The following is a 16,603-nucleotide window of genomic DNA, read 5'->3' on the forward strand; positions in this document are numbered from 1 at the left end:
CCAGTATGTAGCTGCAGGCAGCACTAGGATCATCCTTCTGCAGGCTGGACAACCCTCATTTATCTCCATCTCCCTCGAGAATGAGCACAGGAGGTTGCTTCTATGCCCTAACCACCATGGTGGTTCTCCATAGATCTGCTTCTGGAGTGTCTTGGACAGCCCTTGGCTGGGTGCAGTATTCCATACAGTGTCTCACAGGGAGCTAACGGAGGAGAATAATTCTGCTCCTGGGTCCACCCTTGCTAATACAGCCCAGCCCACAGCTGGCCTTTGCAGCAAGGACAAGCTGCTGGCTCATGGGCAGCTTGCTGCTCCCTGAGACCCTTGGACTGGTTTTTGAAAAGCTGCTCTTGAGCAGTTTGGCTTTTAGTCTGCAGTTCCAGAGCATCTTCATCCTGGGTACTCCAGCACTCAGCGTTTACATCTGGATTTCACTGAGTTCCTGACAGCCCCTTTCTGCACCCCTATCACTACCAGCCCTGCCCACCAGCGCATGGGTTCCTCTCCCTGGGTTGGTACTATCCACAGTTTCTATCCCATCTTCGGGTCTTCAGTATTCATGTTAAAACACCACAGACTCGGTGCTGATCCCTGAAGGATGTCACAAGTAATCAGCTGGATTTTGCACCTTGATCACAGCCCTTTGAGCTCAGTGGTCCAGCCACTTTGTCACTGAACTCCCTCTGTCCGGTTGATATCTCACCAGTCTGTGCCTGAGGAGGCTGCCCACGTGAGGAGACTGTGTCACAGGCCTTGCTAAAATGGACACATCCTCATTGTTGCTTCTGGTCTTGCCACAGGCAGCCAACTGCTCGGCCATATGAACTCTGCCCACTAGTGGGAAATAAGTTCCACCCCCCCAGTTCTTGCGTCTTGCAATTTGAAATGCATTTTACAGAAATATCAATAGATATCTTTTAATGACTTGTAAAGGATAATAAGCTTATGGTTTTAGAAATGATAAAGGGTGAGAAAAAGCAAATATAAAGCAAAAGGAAAAAATGGGGATGGAGAGCTCTTTGCAAGTTTGTTTAGTAGGTAATTTGGATCAGTTTGGGTGTTAACATTTTCATTCATAATATTCATAGGTTTTAAACAGTTTCTTGATTTGTTTTTTGTTTCTATAGAACCTAATTTTCTTTGTCTAACTTGGTTTTATGAAAGCACAGGGACAGTATTTGTATAAATAGCCAAGTGGTCTCCAAAAGAACATTATTTTCCCATAAAGTGTGCTTATGAGGCATTTTGGAGATCTTGCACGTTGAATAGGATTTGTGTGTTTTAAAAAGAGTGTGTATTTTTAAGGAGAAAACTATTTTGAATTTGGAAAGCATAATGAACAAAGGAAAGAATAATGAGCAAAGATTACAAACTCTACTTATTAGGAAAGATGAAAATAAACCTCATCTGTTATGTGTTCAGGTATTGTCAGTTGTAATTTGGTCTACACCTTGCAGTAACAGTTTTAAATTGCATTAGAAAATTAACTGAGGAACTTCAATATAACTTTACTAGCCTAGGTGTCTTTAGCATGTTACTTAGGACTTGCATAGTTCTAGAACTAACCGTAGTGTTTCACAAAAGCATTTCAGCTGGATCTGCCTACTGGATCTGACACGTCTGTCAAAAGTGAAAAAAGATCTTTGTTGTGCAAAATTGTATTTGTTGTAGTTGCAGAACAGCACCCCAAAAGAGGACCTCTTGTTCAAATTTAAGTTTTCTGGGCTTTACTTCTGATACAAGCTAGTGGAAAAGATACTTTTGTAAATGACTTGTCTTACTTAAAAGTCATCTCTCTAGATATATCATGAGTATTTTTAGTTTTCCACTGCTGTGGCTATTATTTGGAATCACTCTCATTAATGATAAAATGAATGAATGTTTATCAAATCTCATTCCATAACTATAGTTATTAGCACTTTTAGTATGTAACTCCCTTTCCACCACCATTATGATTTTGACTTCAGCTTTTAAATGTTTGTCATCTGGTGTGAGGTGGATTTATGGGAGTGCAGTAACTTTAGTGCTTTTTGGCTGGGTGTTTCTGATGACATCACTGTGATCTAGACACAGTGTGTGACTCTAGTTGGTTCCAGTTTTAAATACTTTCATAATTATGCTAGTTTTGGCAGTTTCCTTGGAACTTTCTCCATCTCTTTAATGAACATGTTTTACTTCTGGGCTTATGAGACAACCACATGTTTGAGAAATTAATAGTGTGCTCTTAAAGTTAACATTGAGCAGAAGTGTGCAGATACAGAAACCTTCTGGATATATGTGTACTTAGGAGTGTAGTTTTTTTAAGTTCATGGCCACTCTTATTATCTTCGAGTAATTGAAGAATACATTTGGCTTATAAAATATCAGCAACTGTAGTGAAAAATATTGTGTATGTTTATGCTCAAAAAACTCAAAATCAACCCTTGAAGCGCCCAAAAATATTTTTGATAATTGTGTATTGTAATGAAATGAATGAATGTTATCCCAGATTAAAAAAAATCCGCACCCTTTTTTCAAATGTCAATCAGGTTGAATTCTTCTTAAGTGTAGGTGTACTCTGTTACTTCATATGGATTAAGTCTCTCAGGTATATTTCTGAGATAAATCTGTTTTGTGTTTTGGCACCATTTTCTAAGGTACATTTTTGCTTGTATTTAGGTTGAGCTTGCTGTAAATGATTTATAGCTGTTATTCCATTACAAAAGACTTGTAGCTGGGGGAAATATGAAAAGCTTATTGCTTTGTAATGTGTTTATTGTTGAGATTTGAGACTTTGTTTCAAAATTAAGGATTCTCTCTCCTCCCCTTTTCTTTAAAAAACCAATCTCCCCTCAAAATCCAAAGTGCTGCTGTTTATTCCTAGCTGTCTCAAAGTGGTAAAAACTTAAATCACTCTTACTTAATCTTTGCTTATAATACTCAAAAATATTGCATAGATTTTGTGAAGTTTTGAGAACATGTATTGAACATAATTATAGCAGTGTGTAGATAGAAAAGTTAGACTTGAATGTAATCAGGCTTGATAGAGTTAACACTTCAGAAAAAGAACTTCCCCGTTCCCTTCTCCCCCCTTCTCTTTATTTTGTAGCTGACATAAATATTAAAAGTCAAGTGTAATGTGATCCTATCAGACCAAGTCATTAAAAAGTTGCAGCACAGCATTCTGTGCAATCCCTGAGTGAGCTTGGGTAAGAAGGAAATGTGGTTATTGAGCTTGGGCTTTTCTTCAAGTCCAAAACATAAATAGTTGTGTAGTGGCTTACCTGAAAAAGTATTTCTGTGCTACATGTGAACTGGTTTCCCAGAAAAAATATATCTAAAAGTTATTTCAAAAGTTTTAGAGTAAGTGTGTGATCTTAGTTTTTTCAGTAAACTGGAGAGGAAGGAGAGTTGGGCTCTGCTGAATAGAAAATATATGCTGATGAAGAGGCTTCCATCATGCTGGGCTTAATGAAAGCTTGAAGCTCTCATAAAGCAAACATGAAGAGAAAGGTGGTTTGCTACTGAAATTGCTCCACAGTTCTAAGTTCAGGGAGAGCCTTCAGGACACTTGCATTCCTTGATGAAAAGTATCAGAAGTTTGTCAGAGATTAGAAAACAAACAAATGGCCTCTAAACAGAGCTGATTTTCAATACCTGTTATGGGGTTTTTATGCACTGGAATGAGACTTTCCTGTATGACTAAAATTGCCAAATAACCATAAAACAAAAAGCATCCAACCACTTGCTTTTCAGTCCTATATTAGTAACTGGAAAATCTCAAATCCTTTATGGTAACTCATCCTTCTTTCTGAAGCTATCATCTGGTCTTCTACTGTATGAATTTCTCCATCTTAGGCAATTACCCCAAATGAGTTAAAGCTTCTAACCTTATTTTTCCCCCAACTAAGATGCTAATGCTCTTCTTTTTTTTTTTTTTTTTTCTTTTTTTCTTAGTGAAATGGTCTTTTCATTTTATCAGAGAATTTCCATGTTTTGTTGTTCTAAGTACAGAGTGGAAGGAAAAAAATTCTTCAGTTACTTTTGAAGTTGTAGACTTGCATTTGAAGTGTATCATTGCATGTATTAATTTTTTTAAATGGAAATAAAAATCCACATCAAAAAGCGAGTAATGTGAAGATTCCCTTTTGTAATTTCTCTGAGATTATTAGGAATGCCAGGCAGCATGTGGAGAAACACATGATCTGTCCTGTATAAAAATCCGGTACAGTTTAAGCTGCTTGCTTTTCATGTGTAGAGGACTTAAGAATATTATAAATCATACTGTGTTACTTGACATTTGTTCCCCAAAGCTTCTTTTTATGAACAAATTGTGTGATATGATCAGTGGCATGACCCAGAAAGCATTTTTCACTTTTTGTGCAAGAGACTATGTCTATCAAAGTAATTTGGTTTAGGTAAAAAGGTGTGTTTGCATCCTCTTTAACTTGTTCTTTTCATACATTTACAAGAATATTTGCATTACTTCTCTTGGCTTTCTTACACTTGAGCCTTGTAGTTAAGCTGTCATTTTGGAATGTAATGGGAATACTACTGGTGTATTTAAAATCCTAGATTCAGCTAATTAAGGTTTTCATGCGTCTGCAAATCTCATCTTGAAAGGCTTATATCACATTCTGGAATTATGAGCTATGTTTCTGCTTCTGAATTCCTTATGTTGAATGAACTATGTAGAAGCTCAAGAGGAGCAGGTGCCCTCAGTTCATTTATCTTTTCTGGGGTCATGTTTTACTGTTATAGAAGTCTGCAAAAATATTTAGCTTTATGAATCAGTTTCAATTAGTGGTATTAGGAAGGATGTGAGTCTGACATCTTGGAACCATCTGAGGTGGTTTCATGAGTAGGCATATAAGCTCATACAATTAAGTAGTTTCTCATACTTGTTTTGGTAATTTGCAGGGCTCTGTCTCTGAAGGAATGTTTCAGCAGAAATGGAGCTAGAAGAAATATGTTCAGTTGAAATAAATATTTAAAGGACAGGTTTCTTTTTTAAACCAAAGTTAGTGGAAGTATTCATTTAATGTTGTCCAGCTTGTTTTGTGTCAACTTCTGTAGTACAGGATTTAATCAATGGAAAAACAGTAACAGAAATTACAGAACCTTTTACCAAGTTCTCCCCACATTTATTTTCTTTCTGTTTGGTTGACTTCATTGCTTTCTTTTCCTCTAGCAGGAAGACCACGAAAGTTGTGGTTCCAGTTCCACAAACCGCAGTACCACAGAAAGCTTGAAATCAGCAGTAAAATCACGACGAGTTCAGCAGTCTGCTTCTCCTGACCCTGATTTACCTCCAGGTAACCCATAATTTCAGAAACTGGTTAGATATTTTTCTCTAACTCAAATACAGAAGTTTATTCAGAGGACCACAGTGTTTAAGTTAGATTATTATGTTTTTGTCTACCTACAAATCACAAAGGTTAGTGAAATACTTGTATGTTAGAACCAAATAATAAAAAGAGTAGTTTAATGCTGATAACCTTTCTTTCCATTTAATCAAAATCTTAAATTCACATAACTCATTTATAGTTCAAGGTAGCATCATAGAATCATAGAATGACTTGGATTGGAAGGGACTTCACAAATCATCTAGTTCTAACCCCAGCTATGGGAAGGGATGCCTTTCACCTAACCAGGTTGCTCAAAGCCCCATCCAGTCTGGCCTTGAACAAAACTTCTCTGGGCAACCTGTTCCACTACCTCAAAATAAAGAATTTCTTTCCATTATTTAATCTAAACCTTCCCTCTTTCAGTTTAAAACAATTATCCCTTGTCCTATCTGTATATACCCTTGTGAAAAGTCCCTCTCCAGCTTTCTTGTAGACTCCCTTTAGGTAATGGAAGGCTGCTATAAAGTTTGTCTGGAGACTTTTCTTTCTCAGGCTGAAAACCCCAAACTCTCTCATGTTTTATTAATGACTTTTATTGAGCACTGTATCTACTAGTGGAGATTTTCATCAGTATTTTTTCCTGGATATGGAATTTCAGTGTGAACATGGAATTTGGATGCTGAACTTGGAGAAATTTTATGATGTAAAAATGCCTAAGGATCTATGTATCTGATTACTATTGCCTCTGAGTTTGGATATGAGATGTTTCATGCAGAAGAGCAAAATTGGAGAGTACTGGAATGAATTGCAGTTTGCTGTCTTGGGTCATGTAATTTTTAGATAGGTTAAAAATACAGTTTTGTGTGAGGCTTTCTTGATGTCTTTTGTTAACAGAAACTTTATGCTTGACTTGAATCAAAAGACAACATTGACTGTTAGTGTGTGTAATACCATGTGCTACGTGGTATCATCTTGCTTTGAAATCAGTACTTGAGGAGCCAGGGCTGGAGAGTCTCCTAGAGCTTAGTGATCCAATAAACTCCAGTAAACTTGGAATTGGGGGAAACAATTTCCTACCATGGACAGCGCTTCAGCTGTGGCAGCTCTGTGGAATCGGTTCTTTGGGTCGCATCTGCAAACAACAAAAGTCAAAAGCTACCCAAAAATTGTGTGAATATATTCCTTTAGTGACATTTACAGGATTTCTGTAAGTTACCCCGTTGTGGCGAAATTGTACCAATACAGTTGTATTAATAGTTATAAATAATGAAATTGTAAATACAGGTGGCTTTGGTTTGGGTTTTGAGGGGAGAAATAGCACTGTTTAGTATAGATTTACCTATGTGGTAAAATGTCCTAAGATTTAATTTGTACATCCTGAATTTTGGTAAGATGTGGAATCCTATGCTTAGTGTTTTGTTTGGGTTTTTTTTTTTTACATTCTTGGAGGATGTGTGTGTCATATTAGTGCTGTATTTTAAAAAACATTTATTTGTCTTTTTGGTTTAGTGTCCTTGGAGATTAATCTCCAGAGGCAAAGTTTAGCCAAAAATGTAGCCTTGGCAACAACAGACTCCTGCTAAACTTAAATTGTTTAGATGTGTCCACTCTGATGGTATTGATTGTATGACTACAGAGATACAAAATTTTTGGAGTGTTGGATTTTAAATTGCATTTGTAGCACTTAATGCTCAGTGCAGCCTTCTGGGTTCTGGACAATTTGAAAAAAAACACACTTGTGGACTTTGTGTTTCACCTCAGGAAACAATTTAGCCCTACAGATTTTCTGGTAGTTTTATTCATGTACCATAGAACACCTATATTTCAGTGGCAAAGATGCCCACAGTGTTATTCTTAGAAATCACAGGAGTGTAAGTAACCTTTACCTGCTTTTTCCCACGTCTATTTAAAACAAAACCCTTTTGAAAAAACCGAACCCCAAACATGAAAAAACAACAAACCCTTTATTATACATGAACTTGCTGATGTTTTTATTACTTGATTTTGAATTGTAGGAATTACAATTTCTTGTAAGACTGTTTCTCACATGTGAAAATCTGCTTCAAGTGTACTTGAAGCTAAACTTAATCAGGAAGCTGTTTTTTTTTGTATGATACTTCCAACAATATGCTGTACCACTAGCTTGGAAATATCTTCATAGGTAGTTTTTAGCACATCCGTGACCTCTGTTTTTTTTGGAAGATAGGGCTGTGCTTCCTCTATTAATGCATTCAGCCAAAAAGACATACAGATGAAAATGGTGTTGCTCTTTTCCTGAAAGACTCTTGACAGCAAAATACTGGAGAAATTTTGGAGCTGTGGAGAGACAGCTTCATTTTTTTCAATGAAATTAGTAGCTTGCTTTAAAATCATAGTCAAATAACTGGTTATAATTTTATAGTTGCTAGTTAAATAGTCTGCAAAAATATTTCTAGGCTGAAATTAGGAAAAGGAGCTAAATGCCCTGTGCTGCTTTCTATTTATCTACATGCTGGTTTACATCACCCTAGTGATGAATATGGGTCTCTTATGCCCCTTAATTACTGAAATAATAAATCTGGTTTTCTGAGTTCATATAAACTAAAAATGTTATCGTTTGAAGGAGTCAGTGAGAAAATCCTTAAAAACAGGTTATTCCACATATTTTCCACTAGTTTTAGATTGATATGCAGAAAAAAACAATTCAGATTATGTTAGAAATCTGACAGTACTAAGCTCTGAAAACATTGAATTTGACTGTATTTTTGGATTTCCTCTTTCTGGTCATTGAGGATTTTGAATCCTGAAAAAACAAAAAATTCCTATGTCAGCTGTTGTGGAACTCAAGAAAATCACTTATGTAATGGTAAAACTTTCCACATACCCTAAAGTGAATATATGAGTGTGAAAAAGATGAGTACCTAGAACAAGCAGAGTAGAATGGAAGTAGCAACTTAAGTATTTTCCTAGTTACCTGACAATGTTTTGATGTTCATTTTAATTTTTAATTTGAATTAAAATTGTTGACATTAAAATTGACAGTTTTATTTAATGCAAGTTTCAGAAAACTGCTCTTGAAGCCTCTGGGTTTAGGCCTCTATCATTAGCTAGCTTTTTACAGCACAGTCACCAAACTAGAACTTGATAGTGTCTACTAAATGTATTTTTAAATGTGTGTAATGTGATAAATTTGAAAACAGAGACATTTTAAGGCTTGCTTTTTTCTAGCACAAGTGAGTTGGGTGCACAGTTAGGTTCAGTATGCATGAAATACACGAATATGGGTAGTATTTCGTCTTTACGATATTGTTAAAAACATGAATGTTTGCCACATACTGTGAATTCCCAGGTGAGATGATTTTTCCAATAACATTACATCTAAAAACCATGTAAATGGTAAAAACATGTAAATGCATTTGTTCCCAACAGGCTTCAGTGCAGGTGCTTACTATTTGGGTTGTTGACAGAAATTGGTTTTGATATACCTCAGAGGGGTCTTACTGAACAAGATGTGGATATATGAGGTTTTAGAATTAGAAATACCAGGTGTGTTAATGCTTAGGTAACTTGTAAAAAAAATGAGGGAGCACCTAGGCATAATATATGCACACTTGAAAAGTAACCTAGCAGCTGGCGTTCACTTTTCCAAACCTATTTCTAAATATCTCTCCAGTAAAAAAGTAATTGTTAAAATTCTTTGTCTACAGCAATCCGTAGTGTTCTGTTTTCTTAATTAGTTGTAAAGTGAATTAGTTTATGCTCTATTGTATTCATAGTTTTAAAATTTTTTAATGATATCTTGCATTTCTAGGATGCTGACTGACTTAACAACTACACAGAATATTAAAGACTTTTAAGTTATGTTAATTGGGTAAAAATGATACATAGTTTGTTTAAATTTTGATTTTTTTTAAAAGAGTGCAAGTTGAGAATAATAAGTATATTGAAATAATGAATTTTTTTACTAAATAAATGAGTTTATCATGTCTTCCTTATCATTGCCAAGAATTTGTTTTAATTTATAGGTTATGTTCAGAGTTTGATTAGGCGTGTTGTAAATAATGTCAACATTGTGATCAACAATCTCATATTGAAGTATGTGGAGGATGATATTGTTCTCTCAGTCAATATCACTTCTGCAGAATGCTATACAGTGGATGAGTTTTGGGATCGAGCATTTATGGACATCTCTGGTGAGTAAATATTTTTTGGTTTTATGTATCACTGTGGAGGCACTCAAATTCATACAGAAATTATTAAGTCCCATAAAAATGGCTCTTTTTTATCAGAAGTAGGACAATTTATGTCTGCTTTGATTTCCAATCAGTTTTTTCTCTTGTCTTTACCCTAATTCTGGTGAGCCAACTGTATTCATAGACTGATTCATACTACATCCTTGTCTGATCACAGATAGTCACACAAGATGCGTTGTACTCTGCTCACACTTGCCATCCTGTGATGGTATTTGAATTAGTGCTTGCTCCTGGTAGTGAGTGCTTAAGCAAGTTTTGTGAGTGAGCAGTAGCACATTAAGACGTTCCATTGCACTTGTTTGTGATGATCTTATAACCCTGAACAGGCTGGCAAGAGAGGCAGTAAAATCTGCTCACAGTAGTGAGCACAGCATACCAGTTGCAAGACATGATTCATTTCACTTCACGTTTTCAGGGGAAGAAAGCCCCCAACTTGTGACTCTTTATCTTGGTCTTCAGTGTTTGAAAGTTTCAGTCCTTAAATTGCCAGCACCTAAGTCTAGGTGCTCGTACTGACATTGGCTAGAGGTGGAACTGGGGCACAGTAACTGTGCTAAGATCACACACAAGAGTTCAGGTAGAGTGCAGAATTCAATTCATGTTTTCCTGAACCTGTTTTTTTGTTCTGGCTAAAATAATTCCAAACTAATATGACAGAATCACAAAATATATTTCATGTTAAGATCACTATAAAAGCTCTTGTTTCTTTTGGAAGGTTCAAAAGAAAACTTTGGGGGATAATATGCAGAACTATTTCTGTGAGAATAATGAGAATGATAGTAATTGTGTGCTTCCACCTGAAACAGTACTCTTCTTTTATAAAAAGAGCTAAGTTACAGCAGACAGGGTGAAAATTTTTATTAAGTGTAACTAATTTGTCCTCACTTTCTATGCATTCAGCATAAAAAGCCTGACACAGGAAATTATCCTCTTTAGACACATAAGCAAGTACTTTGATTTAAATAATGACTTAAAAACTGTCTTGTATTGCTTTCTTCTAGTTAAGAACCTGTATGCACAACTTATTTCTCATATGCAATGTATTTTTTTAACCTATACACTTTTTTTAAAAGCCACTGATCTGGTACTGAGGAAGATGATCAACTTTTCTGACTGCACAGTATGTCTTGATAAGAGAAATGCTAGTGGTAAAATTGAATTTTACCAGGAACCTCTGCTGTACAAGTGTTCCTTCAGGACTCGTCTGCATTTCACTTATGATAACCTCAACTCCAAAATGCCATCAATTATTAAAGTAGGTATCCAAAATAATTATTTTTGCTACTCACTTGTGAAGTTTTGAGGCTTTTCAAAATAGCCATTAAAATTAAGTAAAATGAAAAGCTAATACTGTTGTGTCTTGCTAAATGAATTTTTAAATTGTTTTGTTCATGTGGTGCAGTTAGTTTATGTACAGAAACAGCACCTAGGCAAGGAAGTTATGCTCTCTAATATTTTCATATTTTTCCTGGAGTTAAAAAAATCCCCCATAATTGTAAGGGAGGAAAGAAATTCTGCAGATATTCTGTTAAAAAAAACCCCTAATGGTATACTTTAGGGTGTCTGCAATAAGATGGAAAGGATTTTTTTGCCTTAAGTTATAGTTTCAAATGTAGCTCCAACTCTTATGAATAACAGGAAACATCAGTAGATTGACACTCTGCAGTGAACCACGTGAGATGGATTAGCAAGCCAAACTCAGCTCCTAGGGAGCAGGGGCACATCGTTGTTGTTGTTGTTGTTGTTGTTATTATTATTATTATTATTATTATTATTATTATTACCCTTAATATTAATATTATCATTCTTTGTGGGTCATCAGATGCAGTTTTTTAGTGACTGCCTAAAATATTTATGGAATGATTGGAAAATATTTATTCCAATGATTGGAAATAGATGTATTTTATAAAACATATAAATAAATATGGAAAAAATGTATTCCAATGATTGGAAATAGCTGGTTTTTTTCATAGGGCTGAAGCAAAAAAACCTGTTATTACTTTTTAGTAAATATAGCAACTTCATTAATGGAATTAAATTTAATTTGAGGATGCTACAAGCTTTTTAAAAGCCTCTGCTGCAAATGATATTAGTTTAGCTTCAGCACCCTGAAGGGTTGGTAACTGAAGGACAGTGGTTTTCCAGCTCAAGACAAAAGCCAGCAGTGCTTCATCTTTCTCTCCAAAGCTGTGAGGTTCTTGCTGGTGTGAACTTTAATAGTATGTGTTATTAAGTTACTAAAGCATGTCTGGTTTTAAGTCTTGATAGGAGGTTTCCAGGACATATGCCCTTTTGGTTTCTTTGTAAGGGCTAGAACACTACTAATCAAAATCTTCATAATTTTGATTACTATGTCTGTTGCTAAGTTTTGGCTAAACTAATCTTAGGGAGTTTTAATAGAGTTAAAACTTCTCAAAGGAGGACCATTCTTAAGTGCCTGGATATGTTTTTCCATGCTTTTGAATTTGGCACACTCAGCTCCTACTTTTAGTTTTAGAATGAAAATAATGTACATGGGGGGAGGTGGCAAAACACACATAAAATTATTAGAGTTGTAAGCTTTGTAAAATTCATCATGGAATGAGGCAACCATGATGCAGATGAGCTGATATGGACTGGGGATGTGAGTCCTGCCTCCACCTCTTTGTAGCAGCACTGACATTTCTCTGACCTTTCAATAATCTAAATCCACTCACTGTGTTGACACTTTATTGGAAGTTAACTCGACACAAAGGTTAGAGTTTTCCTCCAGTTTTAGGGAGATGAGTTAATCTTCTGAGGGACAGCTGAATTCCACTCACAGAGGAATGATATTCATTGCCTACAATGCTGCTTAGTGTTCCTGTCCTCCACTAGGACATGTGCTCTTTGTGTGCCTTTAAAGAGGCTTCTGGCAAAACAATCCTTTATTTTTTTTTTTTGCCCCTTCCACATCTTAAGAAATTGTTTACTACTTATCCATCCTGTTGTTCTTCTGCACAGAAAAGGTTTGCTATTAACAGCTTTAAATCATCTGGCCTTGGAAAATTGGTGTGGAGGGATTAATTTTTAATTTCCAAAATGTATCTTAGGAGTTTACATGCTTTTTTCTTTCAAAGAATTAAAAAAAATAGCATAACTCTGACATCTGACATATTTAATCGTGTCTGTGTAAACAGATAAAAGCTAATATGATGTTCTTACACATTCTCTGTGACTTGGGCTAAGACTTAATTAATTTGCACATTTGAAAGAGTTAGCTTGTATTTATACAAATACTGATTTTACCACTATAATATTAATTTACCCATGGATGTGCTATACTGTTTACAGAGTAATTTTTCATAGCTTTTGAATTGGTTTGGATTAAGGCCAACACTGATATGTAATTACTTTTAATTTCCATTATTTTCACCTGCAACATTTAGAAACTGGACCTGGAATTGAAAATACGTCTAATGTTAGACAGTGGTTTTGGCACAATAATTTTATTTTATGCAGCTCTTACTTAATGAAAGGTGCCTTTCTTATCTTGTTTGACTTTGACATTGTAGAATGATCACATACTCAAAATATTTTGAAGTATGCAGCTGTTTTACAGCTAAATTTTTTTTAAAAAAAGGATAAGTTTTCATGCCAACAATTTTAGTCTTGTAAAGCTTTCTTTCATTTAGTGAAAGGTGCCTTAACTGCACGTTTGAAACAGAGTATTCAGAGGAACCAGTTTTCTGCACTGCAGTTAGAATTAATTCTTCCCCCCATTACTTGGCCACTTGGAACAATGTTTGGAGTGGGAAAGAATCAAAATGAAAGCCCTTGTATTTTAAAACCAGTATATCTAGATTTTATCTAGATATCTAGGTTAGTTAGAGCATGCAGAGATTTTAAAGAAACTCTGTAATGAAAATAAAATTAGTATGTTGTAAGAGCATTTATTAAATGCTCTTAACATCACTTAGATTTGAGAAAGTTCTTCAGCAATAACTTTAAAACACAAATACATAAATGTTTCTGTGTGTGTAAAACATGTTACACTTAATTTTTCAGCTGAAGATCTCTTGTGTGACAACCCAAGTGAATGTTTTTGGTAGACTTTCTTTTCAGCCCTTTGCCTTCTGTTGTATTGCAAATCTAATTTTTGGAGATAAAAAGCCCATACCAAATGAATACAGAGTTGTATGGTTTAAAACTGGGCTTTACTCATGACAGAGCTTTGTTATTCTTTGTTTTTGTTCTCTTTTCATGTTACAGATTCACACATTAGTTGAAAGTTTGAAACTTTCAATCTCTGATCAGCAGCTTCCTATGTTTATACGGATAATGCAGCTTGGGATTGCTCTGTATTATGGAGAAATAGGCAACTTCAAAGATGGGGAAAGTGAAGATTTGATTTGCCACTCTAAAGATATGTTGGGAAACATCACAGGTAAGTACAGCTTTTAACGTGTAAGAAGAAATGCTAAAAACATTAATTTCTTTGGTATTACATTTTTGCAAATGCAAATATCCCAGTCTAGTTCTTGCCAAGTATCTTGTCAGTCTGCAGTTTGCTAGAGGCAGTTCATTGTGCTGGGTAAGGATATAGTGCTTTAACATGTTTCATGTTATGTTCTTTAAGGAATTCTGATGGTCTTAATTAAACTGAGGTTTAATATGATGTAAAAAGATCATTTTGGGAGTTGTGACACTGTAGGGTACTTTGGATTTATCTGTCAATATATCATGAATCAAGGTACCTTTCCATAAACAAGTTTGAAACTGGTAGCAGCCACATTTGAGCTGAATAAGAGAAAAGCCAAAGTGTGCTTCTGAATTTCTTTGAAAATGGTCATTGAGAATAGATATATCAGAACTTGTTCTAAGCAAGGAAATATTACTTTGCACTGTTTCCCACAGTTCTCTCCTTTTACCTTGTCTCGTCTCAACTGCTTTTTATTTTCATAAAACATGTATTCCTTCTTCTATGTGATGTTTTGTGGTAGCTTAGTGCAACAGGATCTTTTCAGGAGCATTGCACTGATGAGGGGTGAATTGTCTTTTTCTTTGTGTGATTGCTTCCCATCATTGCTTCTCAAGCACATGGGGTGACTCTTGGGGTGGTTCTGTGCAGGGCCTGGAGTTGGGCTCAATGATCCTTGTGGGTCCCTTCCAACTCAGCATACTCTGAAATACTGTGAATTTATTTAGAGATTTGTATTTTAATTTTAATCTCTTCAAGACAGAAATTTTTGTTATCTTTCCAAGGTTGTATTTGAACCTTGTATTTGTACTTGAACCTGGGGGAACAGGAAGATAAATTTACCTCACCTAAAAAATTCTTCACATTTCATTTGAAGGTGACATAGCTCTCTTAAGCTCGGCTTAAATTTATAATATTACAGCAGTTTAAAGCTATGTATAAACTATTAAATAATTTTTTTTTCTGTTAAAGAAATATACCATTTTAATTTGCATTAGGAGACTTAATTTTTTTTAATTCTGTGTTGCTGTCTTTGTCTTCTCTGGTTTCAGAGAAATAGATACATGATTGGTAAATGACAGCAGTGAAAATTTTTTTTCCAAATACGGCCCTCACTGTTGTTTGGCACAGATGATTGTTCCACTGTTATTTCAGATGTAGAATCCTCTGTCATGTTACTGCTGTGTGGAACTGAGAAAACAAATAAGATATCTGTAAATAGTTCTCTCATTTTCTCTAAAGATGGGTTTTCTGCACTAGAAACTCTGCATTGCACGCATGAGTTCATTACACAAGACATATGATTAGAAGTAATTAATATTGTGCAAATATTGGCTTAATATTCTGCTGAGACTTTAAAAGCATACAAGTTTTAGAAAAATCGTCCGTGTGTATTTTAATAACTTTCTGTATCTAACCAATGATTTGTACTATTTACAGGAGAACGTGTCAAGAAGTTTTCTCTGAAGCACCACATTGCCCTTGCTTTCAGACAGAGGGTTGTCTCTGTATCATGAATATCTTTCTTTTGTTAGTATGAAGTTTCCCCCAGATTTGGCTAACTGTTTATTCCATAGAGAATGACAATGTATTTAGAGTTGCTTGAATTTTGTGGCTGCATTCCTGGAGGCAGTAAGGCAACCAGGGCCATTTGAATACAGGAAAGACAGAGAAAGAATAAAGAAATCATATGACTCAATATAAAAACAGCTGGGATGGGTAAGAAATGACTTTAAGATGAAAAAATAAAAGGATTTGAGACAGAGTAACTGGGTATGAGAAAACTGCAAGGAAGCTTTAACTGTGGAAGAGGACAGAAGTCAGCAGAGCTATGCGGGTTTTATTCGGCTTCTTTTGGTTAAGGTGTGAAAATGTGGTGATACAAATATGGTTTAAGCAAAGATTAATGTTAAAAGGCATCTGCCTACAATACTCAGGCTCTTTTGCATCTAGAATTAAATTTGAGATTCTTACATCCAAATATATGTAAAATCTTTGGCAGTCCATCTTGTCATCCCTATTTTAATGTATGCCTTCAGGAAGGTTGAATTGCAATTGCTGCTGGTCAGTCCCATTTGCATTCTTTTGAACAACTGTCAGTATGACTTCCTAGCTTTTCATAAGACAGCCATCTAACAAAGAAATAATATAATGTAAATCCACACTGTTATACACAAGATTTTTCAGAAGGGTCAGTGATAAGACTAAGATTGCAAAAGAAATCTGTAATTTCCTACACAGATTTTGTTCAACTATGCTGTGCTCTAACATTATCATTGTATTTGACAGAACTATCTCCTTCAGAGCACAAGACAGATGGCAATTGTTGGATGGCCAAGGCACAGATGTAGAGGCAGTTTTAGAAGCCCATTTATATCTTTACTGCACAATATTTTGCCACACACAGGCTCAAATGGTCATGCCATTTATGCTTTTTTCCAGTGTCTTAGTTGTACCTTCTTTGGTTTATAGCAGACAAATTGTGAATAAGAAAATGAATTTTCATGTATACATTATTTAGTGACAAAAGAATGAACATCTCTGTCCTTGAAGCATGTACATAAGTTTCACTCATACAGTTTCATGGCTGATTCAATGAGATGAAA

General features: G+C 35.3%; 1 protein-coding gene across 7 annotated transcripts in view; it reads left to right on the top strand.

Annotated features, from left to right (window-relative positions):
- VPS13B (vacuolar protein sorting 13 homolog B) overlaps window positions 1-16,603 on the top strand; it is a 426,582-nt gene that overhangs the window by 37,602 nt on the left and 372,377 nt on the right. For 6 of the 7 annotated variants that reach the window (XM_064392805.1, XM_064392810.1, XM_064392794.1 and 3 more), the window contains exons 4-7: window positions 5,171-5,294; window positions 9,332-9,499; window positions 10,633-10,814; window positions 13,790-13,964. In XM_064392805.1, coding sequence (XP_064248875.1) covers window positions 5,171-5,294; window positions 9,332-9,499; window positions 10,633-10,814; window positions 13,790-13,964 — 649 coding nt within the window. The remainder of the gene's footprint in view (window positions 1-5,170; window positions 5,295-9,331; window positions 9,500-10,632; window positions 10,815-13,789; window positions 13,965-16,603) is intronic. The other variant, XM_064392821.1, reaches the window with a different exon arrangement.

This window comes from Passer domesticus, chromosome 1 (assembly GCF_036417665.1).
Source record: "Passer domesticus isolate bPasDom1 chromosome 1, bPasDom1.hap1, whole genome shotgun sequence".
NCBI classification, from domain to species: domain Eukaryota; kingdom Metazoa; phylum Chordata; class Aves; order Passeriformes; family Passeridae; genus Passer; species Passer domesticus.